The sequence below is a fragment of the Candoia aspera genome, chromosome 5, assembly GCF_035149785.1.
Source record: "Candoia aspera isolate rCanAsp1 chromosome 5, rCanAsp1.hap2, whole genome shotgun sequence".
Lineage (NCBI taxonomy): Eukaryota > Metazoa > Chordata > Lepidosauria > Squamata > Boidae > Candoia > Candoia aspera.
The window spans coordinates 25,806,453-25,832,946 of record NC_086157.1 but is presented as its reverse complement, the minus strand read 5'-3'; the positions used below and the strand labels follow the sequence as shown (position 1 = coordinate 25,832,946).

At 37.7% G+C, this 26,494-nt stretch overlaps 1 protein-coding gene across 3 annotated transcripts in view; it reads right to left on the bottom strand.

Moving 5' to 3' along the window:
* NALCN (sodium leak channel, non-selective) overlaps positions 1-26,494 on the bottom strand; it is a 223,252-nt gene that overhangs the window by 79,393 nt on the left and 117,365 nt on the right. For all 3 annotated transcript variants that reach the window (XM_063304799.1, XM_063304800.1, XM_063304801.1), the window contains 3 exons: positions 10,690-10,821; positions 7,932-8,099; positions 2,294-2,485 (listed from right to left, as the gene is read on the bottom strand). In XM_063304799.1, the coding sequence (XP_063160869.1) occupies positions 2,294-2,485; positions 7,932-8,099; positions 10,690-10,821 (492 nt within the window). The remainder of the gene's footprint in view (positions 1-2,293; positions 2,486-7,931; positions 8,100-10,689; positions 10,822-26,494) is intronic.

Below are 26,494 nucleotides of genomic sequence, written 5' to 3'. Positions count from 1 at the left end.
CCAACCACATGTCACCTCCTGAACTGCTTTAACCAGCCAGAAGGGGCACGGTTCTAGATGATAAGTGGTGGTATTTACTGTCTGTAGGATCCTGTCCAGTTTTTCAGGTCCAACAGGATCAAACTGTTCCCAGATAACTGGGTAAGTATGCTCCCCTGATATCCATGGACCATGTCTCACCCTTGGAGTCTAACTAGGAGCGGATCCAAGCGATTTTATTGTGACACGCAATGTTACAGGACTCAAGACTCGAATGTGATTTAAAAGCCTAAATAATTTCTTGATCTGTATATCTGCAATTCTGCAATGACAAAATTCTATTCACATGTTTTATATCTTTAGGGAAAAATTCTGAATTTTTAATTAGCAGTTATCTTGCAAATTTGATTTGGAAGTTCCTTTAGGTAAGATCTTTCTTCCCTATCTATATTAACCTAGTAATTTGACATGTACTTTGATTTTAGTTTAATAAAGCTGGAGAATTTGTTGAAAACAATTATACTGTTCAGTCTAGAAATGATCTGTCATGAGTGCCGTTGAGCTGAAGACATCAGCGCAATGGCACACATGACAATAACAAGGAAACAGAGGAAGGGGCTCAAGATAAGTAGCCATCAACTTACAAAGACTAAAGGACAAGAGACAATGGCTAAGCGGATCGCGAGGCACACCCAAGCTGTTAGCGCTAGCGCAACGGAGATCGCCCAGCTGACAGCAATCACCGGAGGAATAGGGAAACCGATGATGGGCGATCCCGGAGCGCCAGCGGGGCCTCGCAACCCCTCACCTACCGGCAAGACAGCGTGTTGGACAAAGGGGGGTGACGTAACCGCGAGTGAGGGGGCGCTGACCGGCGCGGGGTATTTAAACCCCACACCTGTCACTCTCAGCTTTTTTCTATCACTGTATCTACACTGCGAATAAACCAGAGCCTGCTTCATCGGAATCAGCGTCTGTGTATTACTCGGAGGTAGGCAGCGCATGACATGATCATTTTCTGAAGGCAACAAAAGGGCAAAGTCCTATCTTCAGGTTCAGTTGTACTGATATATTTGCTTTTAAAGTACCAAATAGATAACAACTGAAACCTTCAGTAATAAAAGAAGCGGCCAACATTTGGCTCCAGTCTTTCTGGGACATCGTCATGTCATTGTCACACCCTCAATATTCTAGGAATGTAAAAATTTACAAATGGAAAACCAAATGCCAAACCTATCAGGCCACAGGAAAAAATTGCCTCTCCAGCTGTAATGATCTGTTGCTACGTTATTGTCACTACTATTGACTGTTTAGTACAACTAAGGTTGTGGTTGAGGAGAATTTTATTATTTAGAACTCAATCAAAATTCCCTGATCCCCTTGCTTCTAGCTTTCTCCATTTCAGGAAAAAAAAAATTCAGGAGCTGAAGAAAGACCCAAATTGGCTCCACCATACACTATATGTCATTTTTTTTTTATAGCCAGTCAAATGTTAGGATAATCTTGGGGTGGATGGAAATGTCTGTTCTTTCTTTGAAACTTTCTCAGAATTAAAAAAAAATGGTCCACCAGTTCCTTTTTATCAGCACTTCAGGTAAAAAAATACAAACAGTATCCCACTATAAATTAAACAAGTTTTTTATTTCTTTAATACTGGTATCCGACCTTGTGAATCTCACTCATGAGCTATCCTTTATAACTTTATTTTGAATACTGAGCAAAACATTAATTTGTGATGGCCTGGTAATGCCATGGCCAGAATGCTTGTCATAAAGGATGTCTTCATGTGCAAAACTAATGTTAGAGCCATGAACCTCTGCTGGTTTTTTAGAACAGTCCCTCTGCCTTGTCACTGTCTAAACTCTGTTATATCCTAAATGTGTTTTCTTGGCTGGGTCCAAAGGAATAAGATGTCCTATCTGACATTTCTCCTTATTTGTTTTTTCTGGGTTTACAGTCCAACTCCAAATGGAAGACAAGAACTGACTGTTTATCCAAGACTGGGACCGCCACTGAAGCCGCTTGAAGAATTCTATGAACATCTGTGAGAAAAATGGCTAATGAATTCTGCATAGCACAATTCCTGCTGAATTACATTAGTATTAAGGTTTAGGAAGCAAAAAGGACAAGGAAATAAAGGATCAAGGGTCAAATCTATTTATAGCAGCAGCAATAAATGAATTCAACACACCATACCAGAACAACAGCATCGTTTCCCACAGATGCCTAGGAACTAGCACGAATAAGGTTAGAGTAAGAAGCCATTTCTAAACAGCCATAATCTGATTGGTTGGAATGGAATTTTTACACTTACCCTTGGAAATGTGGTAAACCTGTCTAGTTCTTCCACAAAACAGAACATTTGCAAACTAATGGCTGACATTACAATTAATAGACTGGCGGTAAATACAACTAAACTCCCAAGCTTTTTTCCAGGTCCAAAAATCTTGTATACAAAATCTTCCAGTGCAGGAGAAATCTTTATAAGTCGAACAACTCTAAGTACCTGCAGGGAGAAAGGAAACATTTTTTACTGATGTAGCTGCAGGTTGACAAATAAAACAAAGTGGTTTTGTTTCTAGTAGCTTTCATGGCATACACCTTGAAAAATACAGACGCATTGGTTCCTGTTAGGGCTGTGCAAAACATTCAAAAGCAGGTGAGTTCTATTGATCTTATATTCTGCACTATGTGTTTTAATTATATCTTATTTATTTATTTATTTATTTAATTTTTATCCTGCCTTTATTATTTTTATAAATGACTCAAAGTGGTGAACATACCTAATACTCCTTCCTTCTCCTATTTTCCCCACAACAACAACCCTGTGAGGTGAGTTGGGCTGAGAGAGTGACTGGCCCAAGGTCACCCACTGGCTTTCATGCCTAAGGTGGGTCTAGAACTCACAGACTCCTGGTTTATAGCCTGTTGCCTTAACCACTAGGCCAAACTGGCTCTTGAAAAAAAAAAAAAAAAGAAGCTGTCAGTGCAAAGCATTTAAGGGACGGTGCGCTTGGAAGACTTGCTCAGCTGCTTTGCAGCTCCCCAGGCATTCCGTGCATGTCTTTGCCCACTCTGCTGTTTCTCTGTCCTGGCAGTCTTGAGCGTGGACAGCTGGGGACAGGCTTTGAAACAGTTTTATGAGGCTCCCAGAGGGTGTGGCTGCTTTAATGCTTGGGGAAGGGATGCTCTGTCCACACTACCAGGCTTTCCAAATTGCTTAGTCTGCATGCTTCCCTAAGCCATAGGATCTATATTAATTAAATGTAATTGTTTTTACATGATTTCAGGTTGATGGCCAAACTTCCAGCACTTCCATATCCATAAAACAGAAATCTATGGTGAATTATAGCTCATCTCTTTCTGTCTCTCTCATTTGCTAATAGGATACCTTATAATCAATATAAATATTAAAAAAAGCAATACAAAAATCTTAAATAGATAGCCAATAGTAATTTCCAGAAATAGTAATTTCTACAATAATATGTGTCAGAGCTGTCTGTTACACGGAAATATCCCAAGGATTATTGTTATAGAGTTGCAGGCAGTCTTAGTTTTTGTGCAATTCCATCTTGTTTGTTACTTGAAAACTACTGGGCTTGCAGGGTTGGACAACTAAAAGTTTTCAACTTCAGTTCCCTTCAGCCTTAGTCAGCATAGCCAAAAAGAATGAAAAGTCAGAGGACATCAGGTTGTCTATCCTTGAATGGCACTCATACTGAAATCTCCTCTACCTCCCCCTCAAAAACAGAAATATATACATCTTTTGTGGCTTGGTCTCTTACATTATGGTTATTATTGGCTTTGAAGGATGCAGGGGGTATGTCTGGTGACACCACAGTCATTAGAGCAGGTGGGACCAGAATATTTAGGATTAAAAAAAAAGAACCAAACAGAAAAATACATTACATTTGGGGGATTCAGGAAAGGTTTAAGAGCAAAAAATTCCCCCCAAAATTCCTCTTAAACATTCCCAAATCCCAACCCTCACCAAAAGGGATGAAACTCTGTTTCCCCCCAGTCTGGGAAAGCTTTTGGGATAATATGTAATAATCCTGCAGATTATACATTCATGTCACACTAAGTGTCATGACTCCTAAACTAACTGAATTTAAATCAATCAATCAATATTTGTGCATATATTTTAAACAGAATAGATGAAACTATTCAGTTTCTCTTTAAAAGTTAAAAACAAGTTACTTGTTTCATATTTTGACTAGTGTTCTGCTAACTGTTTTATTATGAGTGCTTCCACCCACACCTACATTACCTTAATTGACATTTAAGTATCCAATTAATCTTTCCAGAAAACACTTTGCTAGCCCATTTGTTTTCATCAAGAGAGAATGAGACAGGACAGTCTTCAAAGCGCTTTTCCTCCACCAGTCCATATATTTATTTGTGCATAGTTTGAATATTTTGAGGATTAGGGGCAGGAAGTGTGATCCGTCTTGGAAATTTCTCCCTCCTTAATATATGATAAATGTTTCTTATTCCACCATTAAGATTACGTTTGTGTGTATGTGTATTTGTGTATCTGAAAGCAGCTACACTCTTGTATTTTCATCAGTAATGTAAAATGATTGGCCCCTTCAATTTATACATTATATGGAGAAAAAGACTTGTCTTCTTCTGTTGTGTGTATGGATGTAGGTATGAATGTGTGTAAGGTAAAGGTAAAGGTAAAGGTTTCCCTTGACATAAAGTCCAGTCGTGTCCGACTCTAGGGGGCGGTGCTCATCTCCGTTTCAAAGCCTTGGAGCCGGCGTTGTCATAGACACTTCCGGGTCATGTGGCCAGCATGACTCACGGAACGCCGTTACCTTCCCGCCGAAGCGGTACCAATTAATCTACTCACATTTGCATGTTTTCGAACTGCTTGGTGTGCAGAAGCTGGGACGAGCAACGGGAGCTCACCCCGCCGCGCGGTTTCGAACTGCCGACCTTCCGATCGACAGCTCAGCGGTTTAACCCGCAGCGCCACCGCGTCCCTTTTTGAATGTGTGTACACATGCACAAAACACACACATTAGGAAGAGTAATCCCAACATTATTCAAAACACAGATGATCATCATGAATAGAAACTATTGTTTTAACTACTTAATTCTGTGATTTTGGCTGCAATAATTAATTCTGATTTAATATTTATATTTTAATTCCTCCTGATCTCTCAAGGCTTTACCTTCACAAAAGCATGTTAAATAGGATGAGATGAAAGAAAAAGAAACTGGCCAAAGAGCAGAAATCTGAATCCTGTTTTTTTTTTTAGTATACACAGGCCATTGAATATCCATAGCCTACTGGATAGCCTATCCATTAAATTAATCTGGCTGTTTTGTTCTTCTTTGAAATTATCCCTTTCCAATAAAGCTTCAATTTTCCATCTCTAATTAAAATGTTAAATTTTTAATCAAATCTGAATCTAACAATCATCCCTCAAGGGCAAGAGTGCATCTTCATTTGCATTTTCAGGAAAGCGCTATGGCTATATATTTGAAAATATACATATATGACTACATTTTAAAATTTATTTGTGGGCTTTTGGCAGATGAATGTTGGTCACAATGGATAGAAGGAATAACTCACGTAATAAAGGTAATGCATTTTTCAAAGTCCTCCCTCTATCATTTGATGATAGGAAACTTAGACTGTAGTGGGTAACCTAAATTTTTCAATATGACAGATACTTTGCTTAAAAATCCTATGTAACTTTACATGGTGAATTTAATAAAGATGGCTATGAAGCAGATATTAGAAGATACACATTCTTCATTTTGTGGTGTGCCAAGATCTATATTATGCCATTTTGACTGGTTCGAGAATACAGCACTTTCAGCCATGTGTTTACTGATTTATGAAATGTCCTCCTTGTTTTTCAAATATTAAAAGGTCATTGCTGCCTTTAAAGATCATGGTGTATGTTAAAATAAAATGCCAACTGGATTACAAATTATTAAAAAGATGTGTCTAGCAATCAGAATATCTATATAAATATAAGGATGCAATTGATCATCAGGATTTCTCTGATGAAGTGATTAATGCATTTCCATACTGCGAAACCTTAAAAAAAATCTCTTGAGGGATCCAAAGTTAAGTGTCTTGGATGTTCTCTCATAGAATAAATAAAAGCTACTGATTGTTACATGGAAAACTTATTTTAATATCAAATCAAAGTTGAGAATATGTAAAATTTCTTTTTCTAGAGGCACACAACATTATCTAAAAATATAATAAAATTAAAGCCCAATAATAGTTTAGAAGATGTCAATTTTATTAAAAAAAAGATATTTACAGCTAACTAAGCACAGCCAACTTCAGTTGCCAATAATTCTTATGGATAAAAAAGAAAGGTATTTTACCACATTGAAAGATAAGCAATAAATGCTGCATATGAACTGAAAAAAGAAAAGCAAAGCAAAGCAAAGCAAAGCAAAGCAAAGCAAAGCAAAGCTATCTTTAGCTTTTCTTCTCATCAAATTTGGCACCAGGATGAGAGAACACGTCTGTGCAGCATATAGGACAGAGATTTCTCCAGAGTTTTTCACTTCAGTATTTTCTTAGCTGCATTAATTTACTGTGGAATACAAAAGATTTTAACTAGCAGCTGTATATTTTATTATTCTGTTCAATGTTTTAAAAGCTCACATAATTTAGGAAGTTATCCATCCCAAAAGTGGTCAATTTAGTTCTACTAATTTCAAATTTGCAATTTGAGACTGTTTCTGATGAAACACGATTCATGGGAACTATACTGTTAAGAAGTCTTTTAAGTAGCCAGAAGCAATAAAAATTATATTTATACATCAGAGGCACAGAACTTTAATAGTTTAAAGGCTATCCCAATCTTTGCATGAAATGGGCAGAGTTTGGCCCTTTTGTGAAAAGTGCTCAGAAATTTTAGAGGGCTTTAACCATTTCAAGGCATTAACGTACCCATTTTGTTTCTTAACCCGCCCCAACTTGGGTTTGTTGTTGTGTGGTAAAATTGGCAGTTCTGTGAGATTGTCAAGATAAGGCAGGATATAAATCTAATACGTAAATAAAATAAATATTTGAAACACATGGATGCAGAGAAAAATATATACCATTTTGGATGAATATCACACACACAATGTAGATGTGAGTACTCTATAGATGTTTGGAACTACAACACTTTTAACTTGAAAGGCATGGGTTTGTCCCTCTAGCCCTAAACTCACTCTATCTTGTGCACTTCCTTATGCAGCCCAATTAAATTCAGAAAACACTGACATCATGGCACATACTTTAAATATCTACAGCATATTTAGGGGAGAAATGGAGAGTAATCATGGGCTATTACTTTAAGTGATAGCTACACATTTCCCATAATGTCTAATTTGAGCTGTACCACAACTTACTATTTGCCATAACATCTGATTTAAACAGATTGCATATCAGCTTGGCGTGATGCAACCTTATTAGACTGTCAGTCTTACTGATTTCAGTGGGATGTACTTGATGATTTCTCCCCAGATTTAGAATTCTTTGCCAAGGCTTTCATATTATATTAATTGTATTCAGAGATAGAATTTTGGCTTCTCTATTGATTTCCTGGTTTGATTTGAAAAAGAACAGTTTCCTTTTAAATTTTATTTAATTATTTTAACTCTTGGCTTTTAGGTTCGATTATATTTTTGTATTTTATCTTGGTGATTTTTGGAGGGGTTAGCTAACTTAAAAGCTACTTGAAGTTGGAAGGTGGCATATACATTTTGCAGTGCTTTGGATTCAATTCCAAAAAGGTGCATAGCCACAACAAATATGATAATTCAATAAGAAATTAATACTTCTTGAAATGTGAGCATCACACTGAAAATGAAAACAACAATAGCAACAAAATAAATTAATAAACATGAATAATAGACACTTTCTGGAGTGATTCCCAATCATATTTTCCCCTGGTATACTGAGGTGGAAATTAGCACTCTACCTGAAAGTATGTAAACTGTGAATGGTAGAGAACTGGATAAATGTGCAGAGTAGTTCCAATAACCAGCAACAGTTCAAATTTATGAAGAGACGAACTGATATATCCGGTAAAGCCCAGGCACCAGATCTTCAGGAGAGCTTCCAGATCAAAGAGGACTGTAAAGGCCACCTATGGGAACACAAATGGACAAAAAGAGACTAAGCACAATTTCTAGAATTATGTCACTAATCATGTAGCATGAGGAAATACGTGCTCATGGGCACACTAACTCTCCCAAGAAAAAGACCTCAGGTTCAGATTCAGATCAAACCTCTGAAACTGGAGGAAAAAGAAAAGATCCCTGCAGCCCAGAAGACTGCTTCCTGGATTCGCATTGCAGCAAGGGGTAAACTGATCCACTCATCAAAGGCTGAGTAGCTGCAAAAGCTTGTTTCCCTTATTCCTGAAGACATTCCAGTCTAGCTGCCAGTTGCTCAGAACACAGAAGAAAAACATCAGCTGGATGGTTACCAGCATCTTTCTTAAAACAAGACATCTGTAAGGGAAGCTCCTTCTGGCCTATTGCAGGGTGATTTCTTTGTCCTCCATTCCTTCCCTTTATGAAAACTGCTTGAAGATTTTTGTCAAAAGCAAGATAAGCATAGAACAAATACAAACATAGCTAGTGCAAAACATTTTCTTGTGTGTGTGCGCGTGTGTGTATGTGTGAAGAGTATTGACTGCTTTGAACTTGAGCTTTTTGCTATTTCTCAGTAGTCATGAAAGGTAGTAAGGCTTTGACACTGTATTGATCAGTGAAGTAGCTCAGCACATTATCATCTCCTCCTGTGACAGGTGAAAAGGTGAAAGGTCTCCTGTGCAAGTACTGAGTCATGCCTGATCCTTTGGAGGGACGCCGCTTTCGTGACATTTTCTTGGCAGACTATAGTGGGGTGGTTCCCCAGTCATCATATAAAACATTTATATTTTGGGGATAACTCTAGCAGTCAAAGAATGTAGGGTATTGGAACCCAAACTTTTTGGGGCCAATAGACAAATCTGGATTTTTTTCCATGTTATATAGGTTATCTCACAAAATGGTTCCTGTAATGGGCATGGCCGGTTACAAAGCCCCAATTTACAAAAAGGCCAACAAGTGAAATTCCTTTCTCTTGCCTTCTCTCACCTCCCAGGATGCTCTTTTTCAGTTTATGTCTGCCTTTTTTCTGAGCAGATGGACATACTTCCTTATTTACTAAGGACAATTCTCAAATATATGAAAAATCCAGAAGCATTTATTTCAAAATAAAGATTAAGCTTGAAGCTGGTACTTTGCTTTACATTTTTTTTTTAAAAAACTAAAGCAATCTTAAAAGAAGGAAAAATCAGGGAGCTGGAGGAACACTAGAAGAAGTATTTGTTAGCATTGAGGCTGCTATACTGGTACTAGAGATGATGTATCATATCCAAGACTATATTTTCACCCAACCTGCAAATAAGTTCCAAAAAACTACAGACTGCATTGTTTTTTGTATTTGGAATGAAGTGTTATTTAATGTAAAGGTTTTTTTCTATTTTAAAAACTGCAATAAAGACAATTTTACATTATATACCTTTTTTTTAGTTCATTCAATTGTGTCTGATTCTTGGAGACTGCCTGGAGTGTTCTTGGCAAAGTTTTTAAGAAACGGTTTGCCACTGCCTCCTTCCTAGGGCTGAGAGAGAGGGACTGGCCCAAGGTCACCCAGCTGGCTTTGTGCCCAAGGCAAGACTAGAACTCACGGTCTCCTGGTTTCTAGCCAGATGCCTTAACCTCTATACCAAACTGGCTCTCTCATTATATACTTAGTATAATGTTATAAAAGAAGGGGAAAGGGTTGTTGTAGTTTTTTGCACTTTCAAATAATATTTTCCAACATAAATGCATTAAATTTGTGGTGAGATAGGAGTTTTTTCCTTTAAACACTGTACAAGATGATTTCTTCCCTTATTATTGCTACCCTACTGTTGAAATACATAGACACAGTTTCCAGCTGGACTCTCCTTTTGTAATTCATTATTGCTGATATTTTTCTTTGAGCATATAGTCATACTGAATCTTTAAAACTACTAAAAAGCTGGTTATTCTTCCAGGCCTTGGGATGGGGTAGTTGTGGGGCCTCTTTTAGTTTAGCTTAGTTTTTTATGGCTTTAGGTTTTCCTTTAATTCAAGTGTGCATGCTAGAGCATGAATATTCAGTAGAGGCTAACAAGCAAAGTCTAAAGGACACCCACATTCAATCAGATCTGATGTCCTTCCCTAAAAATACATTTTTAAGTCGCTCCTGCAGCCTTTCCAGTCCTGAGAGATACCAAAGTCAAATTACTGTCCCCAAACTCAGTAGGGCCCTAACCTGGGGCATGGCTAAATGCACTCCAATCAGCAGTTTTAAAGGGGATATATGAGGGCATTCCATTCAAGACTATGCCCATGCGAAGAAGGAGCCATGTTTTATTATGATATTGTTTGCTTTATGTTGACACACATTTTGAGATGATAAGCACACACTTAACCAAATTCTGCAGTCACTCTGATCAGTTATTTCTTCAAATGTAGCCAAATTTTGTCATGCAATATGTAAGATACCCATCAGTTTGACTGACATGTTTACCTAATTAATGTTACAACTAATATTAGTCTTATGTCTATAATATGATTTTATGGACTGTGATAAAGGATGATGGTGATGTCAGCTTTTGACAGGAAGATGAAGAAACCAGTAATGAATGGGAGACTTACTTCTGCAAGGTAGAATTCATCATACTGGCTTTTGAAAGTTTCTCCCTTATAATAATTGCTAGCAGCAACAATGACATCCACTGCTACCATGCTCAGGATAAACATATGGAAAACTGAGGACCTCATCATTCTCTGCAGAGAGATAACATATACGTGTGCTGAGAAATGTCTATCTTGGGAAAAAAAGAGATGATTTTATTCTCTGGAAACCATAACAGCCAAAAGCATTGTATATAAAAAAATCCCATTGAAATACCATTCATTCATATTTTTAAAAATTACAAGTTAATAGAATGTCTTCTTTTTGACTGTAATAAAGATTTGAATTGAGAATGTTTTTAATCTTTAGAAGTGTAGAAAAACAATTCAATATAGGGTTAGTATCTACTGAGAAACCTGTATATTATCCTGATTCTCTTCATTGTGGTTTTCAGCTACTTCCGCTGACCACTAAATATACTGTGTCCTTCTGATATATTTCAAGCTTCTCTGGGTCTGTTCTGTTTGTAGGTCAGAACTATGAATCAGTAAACCAAAGACAGATTATATGACATAGTAAAGTAAATGAAGTAAAAGTAAGGTCTCCTTCAAGACAAGCTCAACTCTTAATGACTTCATGGATACATCCATGTGGCTTTCTTGGCAGCAATACCAAAATGATTTTTCCATTGCCTTCTCCTGAGATACATACTTTTTGACCTCCCACTATAGCTTAGTCTTCTACCCAAATATTAATCAGGAAAAAACAAACAAAAAACCAAAGCTGTTTTTATTTATGCAGTTCTTGACAAAAGATAATAAATCTACAAATATTAAGATTTGATAATACCTGAATTAATGCTACTACTAATCCACCTGAATCAGTCCACTGCAGGATGAAAACCTTCTTCACTGAAGGTTAAGGACTGTAACTTACTATGTTGGTCCAGTGTGGGTTGGTAGATAGATTTTTTTTTGACCTTCCAGTCTAAGGCTGAGAGAGAATGACTGCCCAGAGTCACCCAGCTGTCTTTAGTGCCTAAAGGAGAACTAGAACTTGGGCTTACCCACTTCTCATCCATAACCTTAACTGCTATACCATACCGGCTCTCCAAGATGCTACGCAGGTCACCAAAAAAGTTTTTAAAAGACTTGCTATTAATATTAAAGGTAGCTGCTACCCTAGATTTCCAATGCATCAGTGGGGCTTAGTCTCAGCAATGCAGTTTGAGATGCCAGAGGTCCTTGAGGTCAAGGGAGCAAACGCCTGGCTGCAGCCCACAAGCTGAGGTCCAGTACCCTAGCCAAGGGATTCCAATTCAGCAGAGTTAATGCACCACTGTAGACAAAGTTCATGGAAGGGAGGGGGTCTTAAAGTACAGACTAGTGGTTCTCAAACATTTTGGCCTGAGGACCCCCTTACATTTTTAAAAAAGCTTTGGTTTATGTGGGTTATATTGATGATATTTACTGTGTTAGAAATTAAAACTAAAAAATTTAAAAATAATTATTTATTTGACTTTGTGAACCCCTGGAAAGGGTCTAGGGGACTCCCAGGGGAACCACTGCTATAGACCAAAGGCTTCCCCTTTAAGTCACTACATTTTTCATTTAAGGGAATGGAGCCAGTCAGTACTGTTAGCCTCAGAGAAGTCAAGAATTTTTCAGTTAAGAACAAGGCCAGAGGTATTTACAGCAAACAAGGGGGCCAACATCATGTAAATGCTGTGATTATATACTTATGTCCATCTGTATCAATATATCGAGCATTTGCATGATGATGCCCTTGTGCATGTTTTGTCACTTGCCTTCTATGGTTCTTTTGTCTGGTCAGGGCATTAAAGGGGTTGCCATTAGCCTCCCTGGTTTTCAGACATCCTAAGCTTAATGAAATCCTGCCTCATGTTTTATACCACTTTCCAAATCAGTACTTGCCTGCTTTTCCAGAATAGGGCTCTTACTCCAGAGTTCAGAGCAATAAATAAATAAAAATCAGAAGTAGCCATCAAACCCTAATTTTCTGTGTGGCCAGACTGGCCTGGTTATACAATGAGCTGGCATTTTTTTCCTCCCATGATAGAACATCTGTCTGAGATTGTCAAGTTTTTCAAATAACTTCTTTAACACCATAAGGGATAAGATGAAAGCAATACTGAAATGTACAGTAAATGCCAGGGATCTGTATGATAAAAAGTTCTTCAGCATAATAAAACTGAGCCCAATATTAGCTGCACTAATTTCCAGTATTTATTTTAGCCTTGATAACCACCTAGAGAAAAAAAAAGCTGCAATCATTGGCATACATACATCAAATTAATCGTTAATGCAATCAGCATGGACTTACCCAATGTAGTTTCTTTATATTAGGAAAAATCATTTATTGAAAGCAGGGTGACATTGTTCCCTGTCTAAAGGATACTGGGCAGCTGGTTAAATATGCAATATCCCTAAAAGTAAACATCAAGCTATAAAAAGCTATGTTTAATCATTGGAATGCTTTCAGAAATAAATAAAGGCATATACAATGTGACCAGACTAAAAATTCATAGAAAGGAGCACATTTAATTTGAGCAGAAACTGCAGCTAAAGCAACACATGAATGTGTGGGAACCATGACCTCAATTTTAAGCACAACTAGAAGCAGTGAGGCAGTTGGATCTAAACCATATCCCTGAATAATTTCTCTATGGAATAAATGAAAAATGGTGTTTGGATTAGCAGAGAAAATGTATACTGTACTCCAGTATCAATATTAGGGGTAGATGATGACAACAATTGGCAACTTTTATTTATTTATTTGTTTATTTATTAATCAAATTTATCACTGCCCATCTCCCCCCGAAGAGAGACTCTGGGCGGGTTTTTTTGGGCTAGAAATGTGGAGTTTCTTCTTTAAATATTTCTATGATCATACATTTTATAAAGATGCATCAATGGGGCTATTATCAATATGATTCTACCGATCAGAATTAGCAAGGGAAGTTGGCTTGCACAAGTTCTGTTGAGAAGCAGGAGAGTAAGGGCTGCGCAAGAACATACTAATTAGGAGCTCACTAAATAAATAGCAGGTTCCAAGGAATTACAAAAAGTACTACAATTAATAATAGAAATGTTGGACAGAGCACAGTAAAGGAATTCGCTGATTCCTAATATAATCACTTTTTTGTGATTACTATGTACATGTTTCAAAGCACAACACACATGGAATGAGTGTAAATGCTGGCTGCACACACAACCAATGGGAACTGGAAGAATGACTGCAAATAAGAAAATTGCAACTTCTGGAACAGTCTGGTTCAGTTTTGTTTGCAAGTGCAGTGAACTTCATGGCTGCTCATCATAAAGGCTGCATTAGATTTACCACAGGCTAATTTGCATTGACAAACCTGGTTTCTATGCATCTATTTTAAAGCAATAAAACCACAAACAAGTTTGGATAAAGTTGGACAACTCTGGATAAAGTTGAAAAAAGAATCTTACTGGGAATCTAAAAAAAATATTATTTTAATATTTTATTGAACACTTTCTGTATATCCTGATACATTGTATCAATTTTACTCTATTTTACTATGCTGATGGTCTGTTATGATTTGATATGGTTGTTTCACTAGTCAATAGACAATAAACAAACAGACAACAAGTACTAAAGGAACAAATGATACAAATTTTAGGAACAATTTTATATCTGTTCTTTATCAAACGGATCTAAAAATCTACCTTGCATACAGGAATTGTTAAGGCTTTTAAAAAAAGTGTTAATTATGCTAAATCTTCATGTTCCTTGAAACTGCTAGTGTTTCTGTATATCGGAATACATTTATCTATTATTTTACTAAATAATCTGATTTATTTAATAGAGACCATTCTGTGGCATTTCCACAAACACATTGTCTGCGTAGGTTCAGCTGACTTCTTTTTCTTTGTTTGCTTGTTTCAGTTCTGAAGTATTCCCCAGAATTTGCTCTGTCTCTTCAATTCCTTCAAAAATTTCTTTGTCATAATTTTTTGGTAAGGTAACTGCGGTTATTATGCCTTCACAGTCTTTTATAACCTGTTTTCTTTAACTTTATGTCCTCTACTTCTAGAAATTGCACATGAGGGAAAAACAACAACAATAATTTACAGACACTTCCTGTTAGAGCCATGGTGAATTGATGACTTGCTGGGTTGCTCACTAGCAAGACAGCTTTTGCAAGGGAGATGATGCTGGATGATGGATCTGGGCCAGTGTAATCTCTCCAGAACAATAGAGAGGTTATTGTGATCATCAAAGTGAGCCTGGACAGCTGTTACTGTTTTACAGTCAGCCTTATGAGTGGAGTGGCTGGGAGTTGGGATTACATCAAGCTCACACTCGCAAAGCAGCCTTATGGACATTAAGCTTGACTGAACCTTGTATCTTAATCACTCTGGGGGATTAATTTATTTCTTGTATATTGGAGAGATTAAGACCCTTTGGACCTGCAAGGTTTTACTGTATTCATTGGGTGAGTCTTCACTTCCTTAAAAAATGACAGTGTAAATTTGATTTTAAACATTTTGAAAATATATGATTCTTTTGAACTATGCAGCAAAAGGGTACTTTTGTATATGGATTTTGGAAAGTTAATAATGGACTAAGGGACCAGAGGGATTTGGAATTATAATTTTGAATTAATTGAAGATATCTTCTCACAGGAAAATAGAGATCACTTTGGTTTTTTATGATAAGGAGACCTTGAAGGTTGCACATTACAAGGAGTCAGAGGATGAAGAAAATGGAGCAGAAATCCTTACTGCAAACTTTTGAATACCTCTCAGCTAACTTACTGGATAGAATGGATCAGTCAATTGAGAAACTGGACAGAACATGCTCTAATGAAGTTATAAAACAAGAACAAGTTGTAATGGATGTCTATGAAATTAATCTGAAGGGGGATTTAAATGTAATACAAATGGATCTGATGGATGACTTATTCCCTAAAGGAAATGAACAGACACCAAACTAGGAAACTGATTTGGATATTTTTTTCTTCTTCTGGATATACAGAAGAGCTCTGCTAAGGGTTGGAAAAACTTTTTTAGAAGTGACAAAAGGATAAACTTTACCTAATGGACATACAGTACAAAAGAAATCTGTTAAAGTTCTGAAGGATTATTGCCTGGATACATAGATGACAAGCAAATTACCTCTGTGACTTTTCTTGAAGGGATTTAAAGAATAACCTTAAAAGTTCAAGGAAGATTTATAAGGTTGGCTTGTTCGACCAGGGCTAAAAGAAAATATTTATATCTGGTTGCCCTTACTGGACTTTTGCTGACAAAGGATGATTGACAAGCATTTGAATTTTGTTTTTTTAATTTAAGAGATGAATTATGGGGAGAAGAGAGATTATGTTTTATTTAGAGATGGTGATAAGCTACTAAAATTGTTTTTACCTGCTGGGATGAAGGAGGAAGTTACTTCTTTTTTTTCTTTTCCTTTTTCTTTTCTACATTCCCTCCCCCCATTTTTTCCTCGTATTTTTTGTAGTTTGTATTGACTTTTATTCTTCTCATTTATAATTCTTAATAAAATTTGAAAACAATTTACAGATTGCATCAAGTTTTTAAATCCAAGCGACAAAATATGCTGATTTTCCTTTTGATTGTTACTGTCCTAACAGCCAGGAAACATGCTGAGACAAGGAACTGGTCTGTAATATTTATTGCTAGTACTTAACAGGAATCCTAACAAACTGAAGAAGCGTGGGAAAACCCAGACATATAAACCCCAAAGGTTAAGGCGGTCCCGATCTGTGTCTCTTTGAATGGCTACCTAATTCCTCAGTGCTACGCATGCGCTTGACAGTCTGGATGGGAGCCCCCTGCTCGCCATCCTTACTCATGACAGTTACTATCTCTTTTGCTGTAACTAGTACTTTTCCACTCCTTCTCCAGTCTTTTAGATATCAAAGGTCATAATTAGCTTCTCCACAGCCTCTCATCCTGTCTTCTAACATTCTGAAGGGTAGGGCAATATTTTCACAGATTGCTTTCTAGATCTGCCTTTAAAAACCTGTTCATTGTTTGTCTAGAAGAATGGAAGCATCTCTCTCCCTCTGTTAATCATGGCACTTGCTCATTTTGTCTTCTCTGGATAATACGAAAACCTATTTTCTTGCCTAATTTGTTGCCAATTAAATTTGTGCTGAACAAGTTCTTTGTTCAACAATAATTCCTATATATTTTTCAGCTGGCTTTTACCTTTGTTTAGTCAGAAAGAAAATTTTTAAAAGAAAGCTATTCTAAAACTATTTCACAGATGAAACAGTTATGGTTTAATAAGTAGCACTCTATGACACCTAACTATTTCCTGCTGTGTGAATATAGCCAAGTATTCAAATTTGTCCTCAAAGTAAAGAAGGAATGTTTGATTCTAAATCATAAATATGCCATTCCTTAGCCTTTCAGCAACTATAACATGGTTCCAAGAAACTCAGAATTGGTGTATGTATATATGCATATGTACTCTATGTATATGCATATTTATGTAAGTGGCTCTCTGTGCATATATATGAATGACAAATGAAGCCTAGTAAATAATACAAAAACAGCTCCCAAGGATAACGTGTTGTGGAAGGAAAGACCCGAGGCTGCTGATGTGAGTTTTCCTTCCTTATGGATTGTGCCTCTAGGACTTTACAAGAGCAAAGTACTGAAGGAAGATAGAGGAACGCTGAAGGCACAGGCTGTGGGTGTTGGTGGAAGAGAGAGGGAGGGAGGGTGTTGGAGACCTACAGCAGCTAGTTGTGCATGAAGAAGGTGGGACCAAAACAGATGGTGGAGTGAGCAAAGAGACTTGAAAGCTACTACAGCTGAGAAGGGAGCGCAAGAGCCTCACAAGACTTCCAAACACACAGACCAGCTACAGCCACACATAATTTTCTTCTCCCTCCTATGAACTGATAAGGACTGAAAGCCAGAGAAACAACTCAGTAAAAGAGAGCAATTACCAGGCTACTTCAAACTTCAGCTGTACCTACTGAAGTATAAGGGCTGGAAAGTAGAGGACCATATAGGGCTAAGTGTAAAGTAAAAGGATATTAAGCTTTGGGTAAAAGGAACAGAATTCCCAGTCCTCAATGGTGAGTGCTAGGAAGAGAACTGTGGCAATACTGCTTTATTGTTAGAAAAGGTGGGCAGTTAAAAAATGCTGAGTAAAAGGGCAATTTATAAGTTTAAGTATTGCCACTTACCTGTGCCATGTCCTGTATATTGTCATATATTAAGCACAGAGAAGTAGATTAGTTGTATATACTAGGTTTAACACAGTGGAAATATATATTTTGTGTAATAAACCAAAATTGTGTAAATAAGAAAGAAAAGGATTCAGCTTCCTGGTCTGTGGTGAGTATCATACTTAACTGGAACCTGCTCACACATGTTTAAAGTTGTTATTGTCATGAGTAAGGATGGCGAGCAGGGGGCTCCCATCCAGACTGTCAAGCGCATGCGTAGCACTGAGGAATTGGTCAGCCATTCAAAGAGACACAGATCGGGACCGCCTTAACCTTTGGGGTTTATATGTCTGGGTTTTCCCACGCTTCTTCAGTTTGTTAGGATTCCTGTTAAGTACTAGCAATAAATATTAGAGACCAGTTCCTTGTCTCAGAGTGTTTCCTGGCTGTTAGGACAGTTATCTTCCTTTCAGAGCTTCAGAGTGCAGGCAAAGTGTTCCCCCCTTCCAAACAATGTCCTAAACTACAAAGTAAAACTTGGACATTTTGAATATCTCTTTCCCTATTTTGTTCAGCAGCACCTAGTACTCTGGAATAAAAGTGAATCACAAAGTGTCCTTACCGAAAGTATGCAAATGAAGCAGGATAAATTACTCCTGTGGTGAACATGCATAAACAATGAAGTTAACCATTAAAACCATCCACTGTTGTGGGTGTTGCCTAGTAAACGTTCTTTTTTAATCAACAACGTGTGAGGAACGTGGGTTCAGATATCCCAATAGTAAAAAATCTCTCTGGAACCAGTTAAGTCTCAGTAAAGTATTTCGTTTATTGAAAGATATAGTACTATCGCCCTCTGCATCTAAAGACTCAGGTAATTGTATTTTCCCTTGCCATCTTCTTTTATCAGACCCAGGTCCCTGCCTTCGTTTGAAATTGAATATTTACAACTGCCTTCGGTTTTACAACATGGGCTCCAGCAACATTCTTCACTGCCCGTTGGCAGATAACACTTTAGCCAAAGCATTCTGGTGTCAACTTGCTGAGTCAGTGAAGTTTCTAATTCTTGCTGGCTCTGTGATGTTTCCAGCTCTCACTCACATCAGTCAAGTCTCCCACTCCCTCCTTTACAACCTATGCAGAGGAAAAGGCCCAGAAGGGGGTTTTATGACTTCTGGGGCCAAACCTCTGACACAATGCTCATATGGATGACATCAAACACCTAATAAGTCTACAGTTGACAAACACCTGTTACTAGGAGCCATTTACTGAACTGTGTAGGTCATAGCAAAGAACCAGGAGCATTAGCTATCCCCAATGACTCATGTCCCAGAAAGATTTGGACATCATTTGTTCCCATATTCAGAGTGAGCACTGTGGCAACTAAGCTTTGGCTTCCACAGAGAGTGAGTAACATCAACAGTTATTTGGAGGAGCTGCTGTTTCTATATTTCCTGAGGGGAAGAGGTTGAATAGTCATCTTCCTTTTGCCTCCGAAAACTGGATCCATCAATCCTGCTGGAAGCCTGGTTTGGGATACCAGTTGCTTATTAAGCTCTTTATAAAAGCTGGTCAATGTCAGTGATCTTTTCTGTGGGGGACACAGAGATAAGATTATTGCCAGTATAAATCATCCTGGTTCAAATATTTGCACTGCCTTTGGCAACTCAATCTCTTCTGGCAAGATCTCTAATGAAGTGCTAATCTCATATCTTGTCTCTGTACCGTTATCTATTATTTACAAAACATGCTGTACTGCAAACTTTATGCAGTTTAGTACATTGCTTGCAGCGGAAACAAAAAGATGGCATTGGTTGAAGCAAGCAAAATTACCCCCTTCTCTAATCCACTTTCCCAATCCACTATCCCAGAATACATAAGCGATCAGCTCCGCTGATGAAACAGTTAGACACAAGAATGGTGATTAGAGAGAGACAAGAATAGTGCTGAGAATCAAGACCAGTGGGAGATAATGCCTAGAGAAAGTAACATATCAATATCAACTTTATTTAAAGAACACAGCCTCTGTCTAACTCAAGGGGCCATTGTTGTCATAAGTACTGATGGTGAACAGGAAGGGGCCCCTATCCAGGGGGAAAAACACATGCGTAGTTTAGAAGCTTTGAATGTTCCTTCGAAGAAACTAAGAGCAGACCCGCCCTAGATTTCTGGGTTTTATCTGTGAGGGTTTTCCCTCGGCCTTTCAGTTTAGCAGGATTTTCTGTCTAGTTGAGTAGAACAATAAACACTAGAGACCTAACCAACCATCTCAGTGTGGTTCTTTGATCCAAGATAGGACAATTGCCTTGGTCATGTCACCCTAATTTCTCATCCTTACCTCAACAACACACATTATAACCAATCAATCATGCTGTATGTTCAATTGTATGCAAATTCTAATTTGCATAATTCAATATAGAAGGCTTTCAATGCACTAAATACTGATGACTGAAGACCAGAAGAGTTGTGGGAAGACATTAAAAACATAATATGCAAAGAAAGTGAAAGATCATTGAAAAGGCAAGAAAGAAGGAAAAGATCCAAATGGATGTCAGATGAGACTCTGGAACTTGCTCTTAAATGCTGAGTAGCTAAAGCTAATGGAAGTAAGAGAGCTAAATAGAAAATTTCAAAGGGCAGCTTGAAAAGATAAGGAAAAATATTATGATGAAATATGCAAAGACCTAGAGCTAGAAAATCAAAGAGGAAGAACACGATCAGCATTTCTCAAACTGAAAGAACTGAAGAGAAAATTCAAGCCCTGAGTTGTTATCCTTAAACATTCTATGGGCAATACATTAAATGACATGTGTTGTATTAAGAGAAGATGGAAGGTATATACAGAATCACTGTATAAAAAAGCATTAGTCGATTTTCAGCTATTTCAGGAGGTAGAATATATCAAGAACTATTGGTACTGAAGGAAGAAGTTCAAGCTGCACTGAAGGCATTGGTGAAAAACAAGGCTCCAGGAACTGATGGATTACCAACTGAGATATTTCAACAATCAGATGCAGCAGTGGAAGCACTTACTCTTCTATGTCAAGAAGTTTGGAAGACAACGACCTGGTCAACTGACTGGAGGAGATCTGTATTCATGCCCATTCCAAAGAAAGGAAATCAAACAGTATGTGGAAATTATTGAACAATTTTGTTGATTTCACATGCTAGCAAAACTTTGCTGAAAATAATTCAACCATGTTTGCAGCCTTACATCGATAGAGAACTACCAGAAGTCCAGGCTGGATTTAGAAGAGGATGTGGTACGAGAGATATCATTGCTGATGTCAGATGGATCTTGGCTGAATGTAAAGAATACCAGAAAGATGTTTACCTCTGTTTCATTGATTATACAAAGGCATTTGACTGTGTGGACCATAACAAGTTATGGCTAATATTACGAAGAATGGGAATTCCAGAGCACTTAATTGTACTCATGCAGACTGATTGTACAATTAAGATTTCAATTGTACAATGCACATTGAAATGGTGAACATGACACCTGTACATGGATCAAGAGGCAGTCATTTGAACAGAAAATGGTGATACCGAGTGGTTCAAAATTGGAAAAGGTGTGCGGCAAGGTTGTGTACTTTCACCCTACTTATTCAATATGTACACTGAACAAGTAATTTGAGAAGCAGGAATGTACAAAGAAGAACGGGGTATCAGAATTGGTGGAAGACTCATTAACAACCTGCAATATGCAGATGATACAACCATGCTTGCTGGAAATGAAGAAGACTTGAAGTACTTGCTGATGAAGATCAAAGATTGTAGTCAGCAATACGGACTACACCTGAATGTGAAGAAGATGAAGATTCTCACAAATGGACCAGTAAACGATGTCACGGTAAATGGAGAATAAATTGAAGTCATCAATGATTTCATTCTACTTGGATCAATGATCAATGCCAAGGGAAATAGTAATCAAGAAATCAAACAATATATTGTGCTGGGAAAATCTGCCATCAAAGACCGATCTAAAGTTTTCAGAAGTAAAGATGTCAGCTTAAAAACAAAGGTGCATCTGACTCACGCCATGGTCTTCTCAGTTGCCACATATGCCTGTGAAAGTTGGACATTAAAAAATTACTTGCAGAGCAGACTGGGGGACGGTGACTCTTTAGATGGTGCTGAACTATACTGCTAGCAGACCCACCCAGCAGTGTAGATGGTGAAGGCTGGGAGATTCAGTTCAAGAACCTCTGGAGGGTCACTACTCCTCCACTGCTGTCATAAGAGTGCAAAGTTAGCGTTCAATACTGATTCATCAATGAAAAGTATAGAATAAGGATATTTGATAACTTGAGTACAATTCTGCTCTCTTTCAAGCAGGCACTCAAGTATGGTAGGGATTAATAAGATTGCTAGACTCCATTTGGGTCAGTCCTCATTTTAGCAGTTCCATGTCAGAAATGATTCCATGCCAGTGTCAGGCTCCCTGATCAAATGTTCCCAGAACACCTTATTGGTGTCAGCCCGCGAGTTGCCAGCAGGGAGGGGAAGCCAGATTGGAGTGTGAATCATCTTGTTTGGGCCAGATGCTCCTTGCCCCAAGGTCATCAGGAGAGAAACTGTTCCAGCCATCTGCCGGCACGGGAAAGAGGGGCACAAACCTAAGAGGGCGGGGGGGGGGATTTGAAGTTTCTGTGATTTTAAATGTAGAAATGTGCAGGAAATGTGATTTTCAATGTGATCCATAATTTTTTCTCCTCTTCTTACTCTAGTAGAGTAGTCCAAGACAGTGGAGCCATCTTTGCCATATTGGGCCTTAGACAGAAGGGAAAACATTGCCCTGGAAAGTGACATACACTCAAATCAAAATGTTGTTGCTTATAATTACCCCCTTCCCCTTTGAATGTTAGACTGCCATGTAGGTGCCTAATTCTCATTGTATGACTGAGGCTGTGCCGTGCCAGAAGCAGTGTTTGTAGCCATATAAATTTGCTTATGCATCTCTACTCCTTGTGCCTCATCATTGTTTTCTTTCTGTGTTTCCTCATAGTAGTTCCCTAAGTCTGTATCTTCCCTCTGGGCTCCCATTAGGCTGTTACTTATGCCACCTATGCTAATAAAATTTGCATTACTCTAAACTGCAGAACATCAAGTGGACTCACAGATTCTACAAATAAAATAAATAACACTAAGTAAATAAGGATCTAATTGCAAAACAAGTATCTGTGGGAACAAATAGGTTGAGAGGAAGTGGAGGTTGTGGCTGGAGGCGCATGGTGGGTCCCCAAAAAGAGAGAAGTGAGATGCATAATGGACAAAAGGCCATGCATGAATCAGTGCACAGAAGTGGTGGAAGCATGGATGATTTGCAAGGACAGAAAAGCATGGAGAGAGATAGTGAAGAGTATTACTGTAAACTAGATTTAGCTAGATTTCTTTTCGTCTTCTCTCTTGCCTTTAATTTCTTTGTCTTACTACTTCTGGGAGCCCAGAGGGAAGATACAGACTTAGGGAACTACTATGAGGAAACACAGAAGTCTTCCTTTTATCCTTTGGGCACAAAGAGGATAGAAATTAGGCTATTGAAGGAAGAAAATGCTTATGACTTTTACAAGGACAACCATTTAGCTTCTGTTTGAAGGAGGAAAGAGAGCAAAACTCTGCTGCACAAGGAGAACACTTCTGGCAGATCTTTTTCATACTTGGGGACTTGGCTCAATCCTAGCAGCATCCAATTTAGGATTGCTTCTTAAAAATACAATTATATATTGCATATTATTGCATTTAAAAGTGCATTATATTGCATTGTCTTTAGCCCAACTGGCTAAGGATAGTGGAAGAAGCTATTGCTCAGTCCTATATGTTACTGAAGAACAGGTAAGTATTTTGATGGTTTGAAAATCAGTAGTTCACATTTGCATTAGAACACATGAATAACTGACCTGGCAAGACAGTTACCAAAATTTGTTATTGGAGTCTCCTGTTTTATCACTTCAGAAAAAAAAAATGCTTAAATACTCTAGCATTTTGTAAAAATCAGGACAAACTCTGCATATAAAAGCAGAGAATACTTTGAAATAATCAAATGCAACAACAGTAGGAAGAAAATGATTAATTTTTCTTAGAAGATTCTGTGAGGTGAGATTCATAGTCTATCTCAAGCAGAACAGCTGCTGTGCAAATAAATAAGCAGAAGGTGATAGATGCTCTGATCTCCACATCACTAATAAAATCTAAAACGAACAGAAGACGGATCTCTTGCTAGCTGCGACCACTTCCTTTTGAACTATGCAAGACTCACTATTGTTCTAATTACACTGCTAGGCTAAATGTTCAAAAAGTTACAGAGAAAACAGAGTGATCCACATGGCTTGAAGACAACATACTTATACTTACTTATAAGTAAGACAATATAGTATGTTATACAGTCCTGATACCAACAATACCTGACACCAAGGATCTGAAGAGTTCCTTATAACTGGGGTGGGTGGATGGTGGGGCAGGGGGGGAGAAATATTTCAGAATAAATCCTATCCTGATACTAGCATAAAACAAACAAATAAATTCCTTTAATATTTTTTTGAACCACTTCCACAGTAACAGATGGTGTGGTGTAATGCTATTTAGGTTGAGTTGAATGGGCTAATGTTATGACACAATTGTCATGGGATGAGGTCTAAAATATAATGCTACAGTGACAAAGATTTAGAGTCCACAGAGTAAGGCTAGGAAATCATACAATTATTTGGATACAGTTGATCTAACCACGAAATTCCATAATCCGTGAGTTGCTGCAGTATTTCCGTTCTGTACTTTTCATCAGAATTCAGATTGGAAGGGGAGTGAATATACAGTAAGCCACTATTTTCTCTGCTGAGAAGCCAAATATATCTAATTCTTCCTTTACCAATTCACCATCCCTTGGTAGCAATTATTACACTAGCCACCAAAGCACATTAATTAGTTACCAGGAAAGTGCAGAAACAGCAAGAATTGATGGATTTCTTGTTTTACCATAATCTCCCAAGTATTTCCTGCTTGTGGGCAGGAGGGGCAGCTGAATGACCAGGAAGCCACTACCAGTATAGCAGAAGGAAGCAGGAGATTTTGACTTCAGGCTATTGATTGGTTTTTGCATAAGTAACAAGAGCAACTGCCAATCAGATTATCAAAGAAGCCAGGAAAGAATTGTTATAATCTTCCGTGGCTTTTTGAGTGCTGCAGTTAGAAAGATAAGAACAGGAGCAATTTCTACCAGCCAACTACAAAGACCTAAAACATCTAAAACCAAGGTTTTAGATGTTTTAGGAGTTCTTTGTTGCTTCCAAACAGATCTTGAAGGAAAGTGAAAGTTTTAGAAATTCTGATTTTTTTTTAATTTAGTTTCTATCCCGCCTTTATTATTTTTATAAATAACTCAAGGTGGGGAACATACCTAATACTCCTTCCTCCTCCTATTTTCCCCACAACAACAGCCCTGTGAGGTGAGTTGGGCTGAGAGAGAGGGACTGGCCCAAGGTCACCCAGCCGGCTTTCATGCCTAAGGCGGGACTAGAGCTCTCACTCTCCTGGTTTCTAGCCCGGTGCCTTAACCACTAGATTTTGTTAGTAAAAAATTCAAAACTGGTACAAAGAGCATTAACTGTGAATTGTAAAACGAAGATTTAGAAGCTAATTGTAATCTCCATTAAATCCTAGATGCCAGTGAATTGCTTCCTTTGGGAAATGCTGTTTCCAGCAAACTTTTAAAATTCCTCTTGTATTTTAGAACAGATGAAGGGGGCTCAGGAATCATCAGAGAAGTCATAGAAAGCAGGGGATGTTTGTTTGTTTATTTATTTATCAAATTTATCATACTAAACTATGACATACTATGTTATAGTATGAAGGCCAGAAACGGGAGATCAGAAGACAATGATTTTATCATGATACTCATCTTTCCATCATAGTAATACTGATCGCTGTTCTGCAGTTCCTTTGCATCTGAATATCTTGCTTGTGAAAGGCAGGTCATTTAAAATGAAGATATTTTTACTATCAATAACCTTATTCTTGATTAACACTCTGATATTACTTGTATAATGGAGATGTTACAAGGATGATGATGATGATGATGATGATGATGTGAAACTCTCAGTTGTGTCATCTAAACAGTTATGTAAGTATTTGAAGAGTGAGGGGGGAGGACAACTTTTATCTATAAGGATTTCATCCTTTTTGGTTAAATGACAGATTCGCATGCATGTACTTGGTATTTAGAATGCCTCCTAAAATATGACAGCGATTTTCTTGGTGTACCAATTTAAAGAATAGTCTATACTGAGTTAGGTTGGTGATCTCAGAAATGGCATTAAAACAGCAGTTACTGATTCTAGGTGGCTTCAAGACCAATATCTTGTGTAGTGTGATTCAGGATTTCATGGTCATGATGATCATGAGCCTTTCTCAAACAATACTGATCCCAATGGTTATGGCAGGTCTTTACTTGGATCCAGTATTTTGTGGGCATTGGAAGTATATAGATGAGATGGAGCCAGAAATGCTTAATTGGTTATGAACAAATATTTATCCAATCATCTCATTGTTTGGCTCTTGACAATCTGGACAGGAATGCTATACCAATTTAAAGAATTTTACTAAAAAAAAATCTGATCAATCTTCACCTAGCA